At 52.1% G+C, this 14,926-nt stretch overlaps 1 protein-coding gene and 1 long non-coding RNA gene across 2 annotated transcripts; one reads left to right on the top strand and one right to left on the bottom strand.

Moving 5' to 3' along the window:
* Positions 1 to 2,658: 2,658 nt before the first annotated feature.
* On the bottom strand, positions 2,659 to 6,161 carry SC5D (sterol-C5-desaturase). Its single transcript, XM_068994871.1, has 5 exons — positions 5,991 to 6,161; positions 5,153 to 5,370; positions 4,660 to 4,792; positions 4,111 to 4,211; positions 2,659 to 3,843 (listed from the first exon to the last, which is right to left on the bottom strand). Exons 2-5 carry the CDS (start codon positions 5,360 to 5,362, stop codon positions 3,418 to 3,420), a joined length of 870 nt encoding a protein of 289 aa, XP_068850972.1. The 5' UTR covers positions 5,363 to 5,370; positions 5,991 to 6,161; the 3' UTR covers positions 2,659 to 3,417.
* LOC138098363 (uncharacterized) lies at positions 2,665 to 8,621 on the top strand. Its single transcript, XR_011146602.1, has 3 exons — positions 2,665 to 2,978; positions 7,435 to 7,591; positions 8,325 to 8,621. It is a non-coding gene; the product is annotated as an uncharacterized lncRNA (long non-coding RNA).
* The last annotated feature ends 6,305 nt before the right edge of the window (positions 8,622 to 14,926 follow it).

Genomic DNA, 14,926 nt, shown 5'->3' with positions numbered 1-14,926 from the left:
AAATGACACTGGGAGATGACAGGAAAGTGGAGCTGTGCTTGTTGCTCAGCCCCAAATTGTCTCTCTTAAGCCAGGGGTGGTTTTTATGGGCATGATCTTGCTGCTAAGAAAAGGCTCTGGCCTCTTGTGTCTCTGAGGTGCTGAGAACAGACTGATGGCTTTCAACCCCTCTGCCTCACACGCTGTGCACCATTCCAGCATTTCCATCAAGGAAAATGGATGTGGCCCAGCAGTGAAGGCATGGGAGCCTATAAATCCCACGGGCAGCCCCGAGGCAGTCTGGCTCCCCCTTATTTCACTTGCCTTAACAGCAGGAATGTTGTCCAGAGCTTTCCCCGAGGTGCTTTCACTTAGAAACCCAGTTAGTGTGTTTCAATTATCGGGTCAATACAATTATAAGCCTTCCTAATAAAGCTTTTAGAGGTCTTGACTCAGGGTAATGTCCCCCTGGAGGACAGGAGGTCACCGTGGGTATGGGCAGAGTCAGTGAGGGAGTCTCATTGTGTGGGAATCCCTGTAGCCAGTTGCTCCCTGGGCCAGATGTGGTGGGCAGGTGAGAAGGACTCAGAAAGGACCTGGAGATGAGGAATAGAATAAGAAATAGGAGAAAATGAGGAACTGCCTTTGCTGAGGTGCTAAATGGAGGAAAATGGTGTGGGGGCAGTTTGCTGTCCCTCTCCCAGCCCTTGTGTCACACTTCTTGCAGGGTCCAAGAAGGGTCCCTGTCCCCCTGTGGGCTCCCTGTGGTGGGCACAGGGAGAGAGCTTTAGCCAGGAGCTCCTGGGTGACCCCAGCCCTGGTAAATGCTCACAGATGAATGGCTCTTTCTTTGTGCAGGGAAACACACATTTCCCTTGCCAAGGTATTTTTTGTTTCTTGAGAAGAGGCGTAAAGGGGAGAGGGGAACAGTGCAGAGTTTATTTTAAGGCCCATCTGGATTTCATCAGCAGCAAAAGCTGTGAACTCCAAGAGCAAGGCAAGGAGCCCCTGGCCCCCTGGTTTTCCTTCCCCTCTTCCTCGAGACCTTTCCCTGTCTCAACTTTAGAGGTCCCAGAGGGTTTAGGGGACTGAGGGGCTGAAACAGCCATTCCCCACAAAGCCTCACTGAGACAGCAAAGCTGCTTAAAGGAACCATTGCTTGTTGCTGGAGATGAGTCAGGGAGCAAAAGAGGGATGCCAAGGACAAGAGCCAAAGACATCACCCCACTCATGGCCTTGGTCTCAGAGCCTTCCTCAGAGGATGATGATGGTTGTAGGGTTTCCTGCAGGGCTCAGGGCTGTGTCAGAGGCACCCAGTTGTTGCATTCACACCCCAGGGCTCACTTTGTGTGCTGGGGTCTCTCTCAGGAGGATGTTCAGTGTGTGGTACGAATGTGCCCTGCCCTGATGTGCGGCAGAGCATCGTGTGGGAGCTGAAAGGAGGGCAGAAAATGCCCCGTGTGGGGTGGGACAGGGAAGATGTTGCAGACAAATCAGCAGCAAAGGCTCCGGTGTCAGGAAAAACATGGGGAATGGGCTGATGGAACTGGAACCGTGTGTGTCCTGTAAGAGGGGCAGCGGCAAAGCTGCTCCTGCCCCACGCCGGGGGAACGAGGAGGAGGAGGAGGAGGAAGGGCATCCACGCAGGTGCAGCTCCGGCGATGGCTGTCGTGAGCAACATCCCCATCTTGTGGCAACAGCAGCAGCAGGGGAGCAGAGCCAGAGCTGCCGCTCTCCGCGCTACAGTGCCCCAAGGCTGTGCCGGCAGCCTTGTGTGACCGGCTGGACATGCTCTCCCTGTCCCCGGACTTTGGGGTACTGCAGATCCATCCCGGTGGGAATGCCAGGTGCCCAGCATTAGGACCGTGGGAGGGTGCACTGGGCACCAGGAGTGATGGCATTTCATCCATTGGATTTTACTTCCCTGCAAGGACCCAGCTGCTGAGGGTCAGTGTCTGTCCCGAAGCTGCCCAGGATGGGGTGCCCAGGCATGAGGCTCAGCAAAGGTGAAAGGATGGGGTGATGAGAAGCCTGGGGCTCTTCCCAAGGGTCTCATGTGGATTGGGAGTCAGGCCCGTGGCCGGCCAAGGTCAGTGGTGTTGTCATCGTGTTTGAGCCGGGCCCTGGGCAGTGCTCCAGGCCCCAGGTTAATCAGCAAACAGAGGTCAGGGGTCCTGTCCAGGTGGGGAGAGCGAGTTGGGATGGGCAGATGAAAGCAGAGCATGGCCCAGGCGGGCACTGTGCTGGCAGGACGTGGGACAGGTGTCCCTTGTGCTCACCAGGTGCCACGTGGGGCAGTGGTGTGGCCTCGGGCCACTCCTGCCTGGGGACAGCAGAGACTGGGTGGGGAGCACAGGGGTTGTCACCACAGCAAGGCACTCAAAGAAGGACCTCCATGCCCAGTAAGGGCAGCAGGGCTCCAGTGACTGGTGAAACTGGGGGACCAGGGGATGGGAAAGCACAGGTGTCACTGGGACGTGGTTAACCTAAGGAGGTTTGGGGGACTGGAGGTGGCTCTGGCCACTCCAACTGTATTTTCCCCATCCTCTGCTGTTTTAGCCCAAATTTGCTGCCAGCACAGCCCAGGTCTGTGACAAACCCCTCATGGGTGCTGTAGGGCAGAAACAGGCTGCCCCAGGAGGCTTTGCAGGAGCCAGGGAGAAGGGACCAAACAGCAGCCAAGTTGGCAATTAAGATTTATTGAACATGGGTCAACCCCAAAGGTGGGGTGACCAAATTTCAGCAGGAAACACACAGGCCCTCAAGGGGGGAGCCCTCGAGTGAGGAGAAGCCCCTGCCCCTCACATCTGGGTGCCTGTTCCTCCTCCCTTCCCCCTCAGAGTTCTCAGGAAGCTGAAGGGACCCACAAGACTCCAAGTACACCTCTGTCCTACAGGCATTGATGTTTCCATGGGACATCCCCGGGCAAGAGGAAGGAGGTTGAGTGCAAGAAGTCCCACCAAGGGAGCCATCAGGAGAAGCCCCACCACCTCCAAAAGGTAAGGTTTTTTTCCAAAATACAGCTCGTCCCGATGGACACCACGATGGGAGCAATGAATCATCGACAAAGGGGCGCAGCAGACAAATGAAGACCCTGCCACGAGTCACGGTAATTTGTGCCATGTTACTGTTCTATTTGTGCCATGTTACTCTTCTGGTAAAGCATCAGCACAGCACTAAAGCAGCGCAGGGACCTTAGCAGAGATCCAAAGGGAGCTGGGAGGGGAAGCAGTAGGAAAAACAGGGCAGATCTGTGGTGTGGAGCAAGGCCGGACGCCGCCGTTTTGGGATCGGGGCAGGTCGGACGCTCACCAAAAATCACCCCACGCTGGTCACATCATCAGGGACAGGGGCTCTTTGTCCGTGGAAAACAGTCTTGGGTGGCTGGTGAGGGATGGGACAAGATCCAGCCAGAGAAGGGACACACTTGGAGGAAGCCTACTCGGTCTTGGAGGCCGCGACGCCGTTGGACGCTCCCTGGTCTTTCTCTCGGAGCTTGCGCAAGTAATCGTGGGGGCCTTTGCCCTCGAAGGACGTGGGGCTCTTGTAGGAACCCCCAATCTTGTCCCAGAGGGTGAAATACTGCCCGTAGTTGTAGTCGAAGTACAGGTGGTGGTCGGTGTGGTGGGCAGAGCCGTTGATGACGTGCCGCAGCAGCCGCGGCACGCGGTAGTCACCGTCGTGGATGGAGATGGTCCAGACGTTGACAAAGATGTAGAGGCCCAGGTAGGTGACTTTGTGCAGGGGGAAGAGGAAGGGGTACACGTGGTAGGGCAGGCTCTGCATGAAGCCATCCACGGGGTGGAAGGCGTGGCTGGCGAAGGGCGTGGCGATCTTCCACAGGTGGTGGGGCTTGTGGAAGCGCTGCGGGGACAAGGGGCTGTCAGTCGGGGTGGACCCTTTCAGGGGGTCCCCCAGGCAGATTCACAGCCCCAGGGGATGCTTTTTGGGCCATCACCACCCAAACTGAGCGGGGGACATGAGCCCTAAAGGGCTCTCAGCTCCCATCACATGGTGACACCTGGTTCAGCCATTCCCACCCGAGCTGCATTCCCTGGGAGGAGCATCTTGGACAGGTCCCCCAGGGTGGGACCAGGACTCTTGTCCAGAGCCCCCCATCCTGTCCCATACCTTATAGAACAGCTTGTGGTGGAGACCACGGTGTATCCAGTAGATGCCCATGTCGGTGAAGAAGAGGAAGGACAGCATGCTGAGGAACACACCAGACCAGCCTGGGAGGAGGGGGACAGGGGTGTTAGAGGTAGCACATGTGGGCATCAGGAGGCTGTGAGGGCCTCCACAATGGTCCTCGTGGTGGGAGACACATCTGAGTCGTGTCGGGGTCTGCCCCATTGAGGTGAGAGCCCCACTGAGGTGAGAGGGTCAGGCCTTCCCCTGTGACTCAGGGCAAGTGAGTCAGGTTCCACTGGGAGCCGTGCCCAGGGAAGGGAGGGATCTCTTTGGTGGAGGGAGGAGTGTGACAAGCAGAGGGACACAACCCCCAGTGAGGGCATTTGGGTGCTGGCCCAAAGAGAACTTGGGATTTTGGCTGATAGCCTGGGACAGGATGTACCCAGGAGGATTTCTTGGGGTCATCATTGGGAGAAATGGGGGCTGAGGGAGGTGGCCCAGGTGGGGAGAGGGTGCTGCCGTGGCAGGGGGTGCAGGGAGGTCACTCACCATACGGGGAGTCCTCGATGTTGTCGTAGAGTTTGCTGTAGCCCCGCACCTCGGCGAAGAACAGGGCGACAGTGGGGACGCTGATCCAGGGCAGGGAGCGCAGGGCGTAGGCGATCTCCCGGCTCACCTGGTTCTGTGGGGCACGGCAACAGGGATCAGGGGCACAGGGGACATCTGAGAGCCCCAATACCCCTCATGAGGCAGAGAAGGATGGCATCATGGCCACCCCTTTGTCGTGGCATCCGTGCCATGGTGTGGGACGCAGCGTGCTGCTCATTTGGGGACAGCTGTGCTTGGGGCAGGGCTCACGCTGGGTTGTGGCACTTGTGTCTGGTCAGGGGTGGTCAAGGGCAACAGCAGGCTGAGAGGGCTGGTTGTGACAGTAGGGACAGCCTGTGCCTGTCACTGGCACGTGACATTTGGAGTGGACAGGAGGATGGCGAGGGGGATGCTGCCATGACCCCTGGGCGAGGAGTCCCCAGGGTGCACCCACCTCCAGGAACTGGGGATGCTTCTTGAGCTCGTGGTCGAAGATGAAGTAGTAGCTGAGGGTGCCAAAGAGCAGGTAGAGGGCGAGGGCCCCCAGGTTGGTGATGACGAAGAGGCTGAGGAGCTGGCGGCAGGGCTCGCCCTCGGGCCACCCCGCCGGGTACACGTAGGGCGTCAGGAGGTGCCGGTCAGCGGCTTCCAGGACCAGATCCATGGTGGCTCCTGCAGGAAAAAGAGTTGGTGTGACTGCTCAAATATGTCCCTCCCTGGGGCCATAGGGGCACAGGAAATCGGGTGCCCGCCAGGTTGTGGGCAGGGGGGTGGCAGGGTTGGGATGTCGTCCATCCCTCTGGATCACCTTAGACGGTACTGGGAAGCAAGTCTGGGAGATGCAGGTTGTGGGTGTAAAGCCGGAAGACGCAGAAGTGGGAGGCTCGCCTAATTAGGGGCTCTGCTGCTGTGGGAGGGGGCATTTATGACAGGGGACAGCAGGATGCGGGTGGCAGCGGGACGGGTGACAGCGGGATGCGGGTCTGGGGAGCAAAACCCCTTTTGGGGCAGCACATGGGGCTCCGTTCCCTGCTCCGCGGGGCGATTCCCGCAGCGCTCCTCGGGGGTCCCCGGGCAGGGTGGGTGGCCAAGGGTGGGGAGGGGGTCACTGTGTTTGGGAGCCGCAGGTGGCACGGCCAGCGGCGGGGAAGCAACCGAGGGGTGCTGGAAAGGGGGACGGTGACGCTCGCGGCGAGCGCAGCGGCCAGCGGGGGCCCTGCCGGTGGTGTCCCCCCCATCTCCGTGACCCCAAATCCCGGTACCCCGCACCCCGGTACCCCGCACCCCGTTACCTGCCCGAGGGTCCCGGAGCGGCGCGGGAGCGGGGCGGGGCCGCCCGGTAGCGCCACGTGACGTCACCGGCGGAGGCGCTCGCGCGACCTCGGACGGTGACGTCAGCGAAAGGGGGCGTGGTCTGTGAGATCCGGAGGTGGGCGTGGTCTTGGGCGTGGCCGGGAGAGGGGCGTGGCCAGGGCGGGACATGCGGAGCTCCGGTTCCCCCCGGTTCCCCCCGGTGCCTCCCCGGTGCCTCCCCGGTGCCTCCCCGGTGCCTTCCCCGGTGCCTTCCCCGGTGCCTTCCCCATCCCTCCCCCGGTGCCTTCCCGGTGCCTCCCCGGTCCCTCCCCGGTGCCTCCCCGGTGCTTCCCCCGGTGCCTCCCCGGTCCCTCCCCGGTCCCTCCCCGGTGCCTTCCCCGGTGCCTTCCCCGGTGCCTCCCCGGTGCCTTCCCCGGTGCCTCCCCGGTGCCTCCCCGGTCCCTCCCCGGTCCCTCCCCGGTCCCTCCCCCGGTCCCTCCCCGGTGCCTCCCCCGGTCCCTCCCCGGTGCTTCCCCCGGTGCCTTCCCCGGTGCTTCCCCCGGTGCCTTCCCCGGTGCCTTCCCGGTGCCTCCCCCATCCCTCCCCCGGTCCCTCCCCGGTCCCTCCCCGGTGCCTTCCCCGGTGCCTTCCCGGTGCCTCCCCGGTCCCTCCCCGGTCCCTCCCCGGTGCCCCGCCGGTGCCTCCCCCGGTGCCTCCCCCGGTCCCTCCTCTGTCCCTCCCCGGTTCCTCCCCCCGGTGCCTCCCCCGGTGCCTCCCCGGTGCCTCCCCCGGTGCCTCCCCGGTCCCTCCCCGGTGCCTCCCCCCGGTGCCTCCCCCGGTGCCTCCCCGGTGCCTCCCCGGTCCCTCCCCCGGTGCCTCCCCGGTCCCTCCCCCCGGTGCCTCCCCCGGTGCCTCCCCGGTCCCTCCCCCGTCCCTCCCCGGTGCCTCCCCCGGTCCCTCCCCCGGTCCCTCCCCCGGTCCCTCCCCGGTGCCTCCCCCGGTGCCTCCCCCGGTGCCTCCGAGCGCTGCCGGAGGGGGAATTGTGGCCGTTCCGGGCCCGTTGCCTGCTGTCCCCTCGGTCGGGATGGCGGGGGCACATCCCTGGTGGCAGTCTGGGTTGGGAGGGACCTTAAGGACCGTCCGTTTTCACGCTGGACACGGGCGGGGACACCTTCTGCTGTCCCAGGGTGCTCCAGCCTGGCCTTGGACGCTCCCAGGGATGGGGCAGCCACAGCTGCTCCGAGCACCCTGGGCCTCCCCACGCTCGCAGACAGTTTGTAACCCTTTTTCTTATAATTACTGTGTTTTTTTCCCATTTCCCCCCAGTTTTCTCTGCAGCAGCTTTTACTCCATCTCCAGACTCACCTTCTCTCTCCCACTCCAGTTTCCCGGAGTTTTCCCCTGAGTTTTCCCCAGGTAATGCATCTCTTTTCCTCCCTCGAGGTCACACCTTTCCACTTCCAGAGCCTGGGATGGGGACTCCAGCAGAGAAGCACAGCAAGGCCTGGCCTCAAATCATCATTCCTGCTCATCTCTCTACCCAAATTCCTTCCTCCTTGGGAATTTCCTGCCTGCACAGCACTGGGAAAGCTGGGACAAGGTCTGTACCAAGCCTCCTTGTGGAATTCTACTCTAAAAATCTGGGAGGGAGGGATGGAGTGATTCACCAAACTGTATTCCTGACATTGCCTCAGCTACTAAAATCATGGGATTTTTCCCAACACCAGCAAATATTGTAACCCCCATGCTTATTTTTATAGGTTCTTTTGATTGTTTTCCTAGTAGAACTTAAGGAAAACTTCAGAATAAAAAAGTCAGTCCAGAAGATTCTATTTTGTTGAAGTTATAGGTGTTAAAAGCAGAGGTTTTTGATAGAAACTCTGATTTGTGAGGAAATCTGAGTCCCATCTGTTATTTACGAGCTGCTGGTGTCATAAACACAGACAGACAAGTGTAGGACACAGACCAGGGGGAAAACAATTTCCAGCGGGGCTTTTTGGCAAGGCAGCTGAATAAAAAAGTTATATCTTGGCCTAAACTCGTTTCCACTGGTAAAGCTGTAGTTATTGCTGTTATTTCTATACTAACCATGTTTAAAAATGGAATTTCAACAGGAAAAAAAAATCACCACCGAGTCCCTGTGGCTGCTTTCTTTTGGGGGCAGCACAAACCTTTTCACTTGGCTTTAAACCTTCTGCTGTTTCACTCCCTGCAGTGCTTTAAAATGAATAAACACAAAAACAAAACTAAAACGAAGGCCAGGGTGGCTTGGTTGGTGCAGGGACACTGGGAGGTGTTTGAGGATGTTTTTTCTGTCATCATCTCTCCAACAGGTCCAGGTCTTTCCTATATTTGGGGCTCCAGAAGTGGATATTCCACGTTTGATGCACATTTGGGACAGATGCAGGATATTGATATGGAAAGATGGTGGAGGAAAAATACGTGATTGCTCGATGAGGAAATCCAGGCCAGAACTTTCATTCCTTCTGGAATCATCTGTATTTAACCATTAAAATAAAATGGATTTGGGCTCAGGTGGGGGAAATATTTGGTCCAAGTTCAAAATCAGGTTCAGCAGGGGAAAAAGTTACACATAATTATTATTTCTCAATAAAAATTAACATGAATCAGTCTCGTTTGCCATTCTTACCAGAACACAGAGGTATTTTTATTGCTCTTGGTGCTGGTGTGGCTTCCAGCAAAATAAATGGGGTTGTTGATGGGGTGATGCTGCTGATGTTCACAAGTGTAGGGTGAAAGTCTGAGTCAGAGAATGACAGAAATCTTAAATTTATTGTGGAAAGCTGGTGGCTCAGAGAGGTTGGATGAGATGTGGAGAGATGAAAGGACATTTCCTTGAATCCCAAAGCAAGAAAAATGGTAAATCCTAAAAAAAACCCCAGCAGTTCAAATGAGAGCAGGAATCCTGAGGAGAAGGGATCAGAGAACAAACCAGAGGGGGAAGGAAAGGGAGAAAACTTCTGAAATTGGCAGGGGGGCAATAAACACATTGGGAGAGGTGAAATGATCAAAGCTGGTCCCCAAAGAGGGAGAAATCAACCCCAAGTGATCCCAGTGATCTGAAGTAACCCCAAAGTGCCCTGGAGAGAGCGAGTTTGAACTCTGGTAACCCCAATGACTTGGAGTAACCCCAAATCTTCATTGCTGACCACAAGTAACCCCAAAAATGACCTAAAATAAATCCAAAAATGACCTAGAGTACCCCAAATTTTTCTGGAGAGAGTGAGTTTGACCTATAGTAACCCCAATGACCTAAAATAACCCCAATGACCTATAGTAACCCCAAATCTTCATTGCTGACCTCAAGTAACCCCAAAAATGACCTAAAGTAACCCCAAAATTTTCTGGAGAGAGTGAGTTTGACCTCAAGTAACCCCAATGACCTAAAATAACCCCAATGACCTATAGTAACCCCAAATCTTAATGAATGACCTCAAGTAACCCCAAAAATGACCTAAAGTAACCCCAAAATTTTCCGGAGAGAGTGAGTTTGACCTCAAGTAACCCCAATGACCTATAGTAACCCCAAATCTTAATGAATGACCTCGAGTAACCCCAAAATGACCTACAAATAACCCCAAAAATGACCTAAAGTAACCCCACAGTTTTTTGGAGAGAGTGAGTTTGACCCCAAGTAACCCCAATGACCTATAGTAACCCCAATGACCTATAGTAACCCCAAATCTTAATGAATGACCTCAAGTAACCCCAAAAATGACCTCAAGTAACCCCAAATATGACCTCAAGTAACCCCAACGTTTTCTGGAGAGAGCGAGTTTGACCTCAAGTAACCCCAATGACCTAGAGTAACCCCAAATCTTTATTGGTGACCTCAAGTAACCCCAAAATGACCTAAAGTAACCCCAAAAATGACCTAAAGTAACCCCAAATTTTTCGGAGAGAGTGAGTTTGACCTCAAGTAACCCCAATGACCTATAGTAACCCCAAATCTTAATGAATGACCTCAAGTAACCCCAAAAATGACCTAAAGTAACCCCAAAATTTTCCTGAGAGAGTGAGTTTGACCTCAAGTAACCCCAATGACCTCAAGTAACCCCAATGACCTATAGTAACCCCAAATCTTAATGAATGACCTCAAGTAACCCCTAAAATGACCTATAGTAACCCCAAAAATGACCTCAAGTAACCCCAAAATTTTCTGAGAGAGTAAGTTTGACCTCAAGTAACCCCAATGACCTAAAATAACCCCAGTGACCTATAGTAACCCCAAATCTTCATTGCTGACCTCAAGTAACCCCAAAAATGACCTAAAATAACCCCAAAAATGACCTAAAGTAACCCCAAAATTTCCTGAGAGAGTAAGTTTGACCTAGAGTAACCCCAATGACCTAAAATAACCCCAATGACCTATAGTAACCCCAAATCTTAATGAATGACCTCAAGTAACCCCAAAAATGACCTCAAGTAACCCCAAACTTTTCCTGAGAGAGTGAGTTTGACCTCAAGTAACCCCAATGACCTATAGTAACCCCAATGACCTATAGTAACCCCAAATCTTAATGAATGACCTCGAGTAACCCCTAAAATGACCTACAAATAACCCCAAAAATGATCTAAAGTAACCCCACAGTTTTTTGGAGAGAGTGAGTTTGACCCCAAGTAACCCCAATGACCTATAGTAACCCCAATGACCTATAGTAACCCCAAATCTTAATGAATGACCTCAAGTAACCCCTAAAATGACCTAAAGTAACCCCAAATATGACCTCAAGTAACCCCAACGTTTTCTGGAGAGAGCGAGTTTGACCTCAAGTAACCCCAATGACCTCAAGTAACCCCAAATCTTAATGAATAACCTCAAGTAACCCCACAATGACCTACAATGACCCAGAAAATGACCTAAAGTAACCCAAAATATGACCTCAAGTAACCCCAAAATTTTCTGAGAGAGTGCGTTTGACCTCAAGTAACCCCAATGACCTAAAATAACCCCAGTGACCTATAGTAACCCCAAATCTTCATTGCTGACCTCAAGTAACCCCAAAAATGACCTAAAGTAACCCCAAAAATGACCTAAAGTAACCCCAAAATTTCCTGAGAGAGTAAGTTTGACCTCAAGTAACCCCAATGACCTAAAATAACCCCAATGACCTATAGTAACCCCAAATCTTAATGAATGACCTCGAGTAACCCCAAAATGACCTACAAATAACCCCAAAAATGACCTAAAGTAACCCCACAGATTTTTGGAGAGAGTGAGTTTGACCCCAAGTAACCCCAATGACCTATAGTAACCCCAATGACCTATAGTAAACCCAAATCTTCATTGCTGACCTCACGTAACCCCAAAAATGACCCAAAATAACCCCAAAAATGACCTAAAGTAACCCCAAAATTTTCTGGAGAGAGTAAGTTTGACCTCAAGTAACCCCAATGACCTATAGTAACCCCAATGACCTATAGTAACCCCAAATCTTAATGAATGACCTCAAGTAACCCCAAAATGACCTAGAGTAACCCCAAAAATGACCTCAAGTAACCCCACAGTTTTTTGGAGAGAGTGAGTTTGACCTATAGTAACCCCAATGACCTATAGTAACCCCAAATCTTAATGAATGACCTCAAGTAACCCCTAAAATGACCTCAAGTAACCCCAAATTTTTCCTGAGAGAGCAGTTTGAACTTTAGTAACCCCAATGGCCTCGAGTAACCCCCGAGTTTTAATTCTTAACCTCAAGTAACCCCGAAATGATGAACAGTAACCCCAAAGTGCGCTGTAGGGAATGAGTCTGACCACTAGAAACCCTAAATAATTAAGATTTGGGGTTACTAGAGGTCATTTGGGTTACTAGAGGTCAAACTTACTCTCTCCAGAAAATTTTGGGGTTACTTGAGGTCATTTTTGGGGTTACTTGAGGTCATTTTGGGGTTACTTGAGGTCAGCAATGAAGATTTGGGGTTACTATAGGTCATTGGGGTTATTTTAGGTCATTGGGGTTACTATAGGTCAAACTTACTCTCTCAGAAAATTTTGGGGTTACTTGAGGTCATTTTTGGGGTTATTTGTAGGTCATTTTAGGGGTTACTATAGGTCATTCATTAAGATTTGGGGTTACTATAGGTCATTGGGGTTACTCTAGGTCATTGGGGTTACTTGAGGTCAAACTCGCTCTCTCCAAAAAACTGTGGGGTTACTTGAGGTCATTTTTGGGGTTACTTGAGGTCATTCATTAAGATTTGGGGTTAGTATAGGTCATTGGGGTTACTTGGGGTCAAACTCACTCTCTCCAAAAAACTGTGGGGTTACTTTAGGTCATTTTTGGGGTTATTTGTAGGTTATTTTGGGGTTACTCGAGGTCATTCATTAAGATTTGGGGTTACTATAGGTCATTGGGGTTACTATAGGTCATTGGGGTTACTTGAGGTCAAACTCACTCTCTCAGGAAAATTTTGGGGTTACTTGAGGTCATTTTTGGGGTTACTTGAGGTCATTCATTAAGATTTGGGGTTACTATAGGTCATTGGGGTTACTATAGGTCATTGGGGTTACTTGAGGTCAAACTCACTCTCTCCAAAAACCTGTGGGGTTACTTTAGGTCATTTTTGGGGTTACTCTAGGTCATTTTGGGGTTACTCTAGGTCATTTTTGGGGTTACTTGAGGTCAGCAATGAAGATTTGGGGTTACTATAGGTCACTGGGGTTATTTTAGGTCATTGGGGTTACTTGAGGTCAAACTCACTCTCTCAGAAAATTTTGGGGTTACTTGAGGTCATATTTGGGGTTACTTTAGGTCATTTTCTGGGTCATTGTAGGTCATTTTGGGGTTACTTGAGGTCATTCATTAAGATTTGGGGTTACTATAGGTCATTGGGGTTACTCTAGGTTATTGGGTTACTTGAGGTCAAACTTACTCTCTCCAGAAAATTTTGGGGTTACTTTAGGTCATTTTTGGGGTTATTTTGGGTCATTTTTGGGGTTACTTGAGGTCAGCAATGAAGATTTGGGGTTACTAAAGGTCATTGGGGTTACTATAGGTCATTGGGGTTACTTGAGGTCAAACTTACTCTCTCAGAAAATTTTGGGGTTACTTTAGGTCATTTTTGGGGTTACTTTAGGTCATTTTTGGGGTTACTTGAGGTCATTCATTAAGATTTGGGGTTACTTGAGGTCATTGGGGTTACTATAGGTCAAACTCACTCTCTCCAAAAAACTGTGGGGTTACTTTAGGTCATTTTTGGGGTTATTTGTAGGTCATTTTGGGGTTACTCGAGGTCATTCATTAAGATTTGGGGTTACTATAGGTCATTGGGGTTACTTGAGGTCATTGGGGTTACTATAGGTCAAACTCACTCTCTCCAGAAAAATTTGGGGTTACTTTAGGTCATTTTTGGGGTTATTTGTAGGTCATTTTGGGGTTACTTGAGGGCAGCAATGAAGATTTGGGGTTACTATAGGTCATTGGGGTTACTTGAGGTCAAACTCACTCTCTCCAGAAAATTTTGGGGTTACTTTAGGTCATTTTTGGGGTTACTCTAGGTCATTTTGGGGTTACTTGAGGTCATTCATTAAGATTTGGGGTTACTATAGGTCATTGGGGTTACTTTAGGTCAAACTCACTGTCTCCAGAAATATTTGGGGTTATTTTCATTTATTTTTGTGGTTAGTTGAGGTCATTCATTAAGATTTGGGGTTACTATTGGTTGTTGGGATTGTTAGAGTTCAAACTCACTCTCTCCAGAAATTTTTGGGGTTACTTTAGGTTATTTTTGGGGTTACTTGTGGTCAGCCATTAAAATGTGGGGTTTCTCTGGCTCTTTTGGGTTACTTGGGGCCACCATAAATCATTCCTGACAAAGCTCCCTGGCCCTGCCCCGCTCATCAGCTCCTCCTGGGCCCAGTTTGATGTGGGGATGATGAAATCCCCGTGCCTTTGGAGCAGGACAAAGCTCTCCAGCTCCATCTCTTCTGGCTGAACCTCAGTGTCCCTCTGTCCCCCCACCCCTTCACCTCCCGAAGCTGCAGATTTTGGATGGATTTCCAACACCAACACAGTTTGAAACGTGAAGGTTTTATTGGGCTGGCAATCATTAACAGCACACAGCACCCAGGGTTAGGTTTTAATCATCGTCAGTACACAACTAAATAATCAGTCTTTAATAAATTTGGCCTAAATTAGCCAAAAGTCTGAAAAGGAAAACATAAGTAGTTGGAATGTTGAGTTTAGGGAGAGTTTTGGGGGTTTTGTTCCTTGTTTTGCCTTTTAAACACAGCTGGAGCTTTTGAAAGCCTTGAAGTCAGGTTTGCATCATCCCAACTGAGCCCCCGTGGCTGGATGTACCCTGGGCCATCTGACAGCTGCTAATTAGGCTTCTGTGTGTGATTAGGTTGATTTTGAAACATTAAATTACAACCTGAAGAGATTAAGATCAAAGACAGTTTGACGTCCAAGGCCTGGTCTTACAGACTAGTCTGGATTTCAAGTAGCAAAAGCCAGCTCTGCTTCAGGGTAAAGTTGGCAGAGTTCAATGGGATTTTGGGGAGAAATTCTTCTTTGTGCAGGTGCTGAGGCCCTGGCACAGGGTGCCCAGAGCAGCTGTGGCTGCCCCTGGATCCCTGGAAGTGTCCAAGGCCAGGTTGGAGCACCCTGGGATAGTGGAAGGTGTCTCTGCCCATGGAAGGGGTGGAATGAGATGAGCTTTTAGGTCTCTTCCTCTTCCACCCCAAACTGTTGTGTGATTCCATGATCGTTAAGTCCCACGAAGCTGTGGCCAGTGCCGTGGCCAGTGCTGTGGTCAATGCCATGGTCAGTGCCATGGTCAGTGCTGTGGTCAATGCCATGGTCAGTGCTGTGGCCAGTGCCGTGGTCAGTGCTGTGGTCAGTGCTGTGGTCAGTGCCGTGGTCAGTGCCATGGTCAGTGCTGTGGTCAATGCCATGGTCAGTGCTGTGGTCAG

Source organism: Aphelocoma coerulescens, chromosome 24 (assembly GCF_041296385.1).
Source record: "Aphelocoma coerulescens isolate FSJ_1873_10779 chromosome 24, UR_Acoe_1.0, whole genome shotgun sequence".
In the NCBI taxonomy this organism is placed as follows: Eukaryota; Metazoa; Chordata; class Aves; order Passeriformes; family Corvidae; genus Aphelocoma; species Aphelocoma coerulescens.
This window is presented reverse-complemented; position numbering and strand designations above follow the sequence as displayed.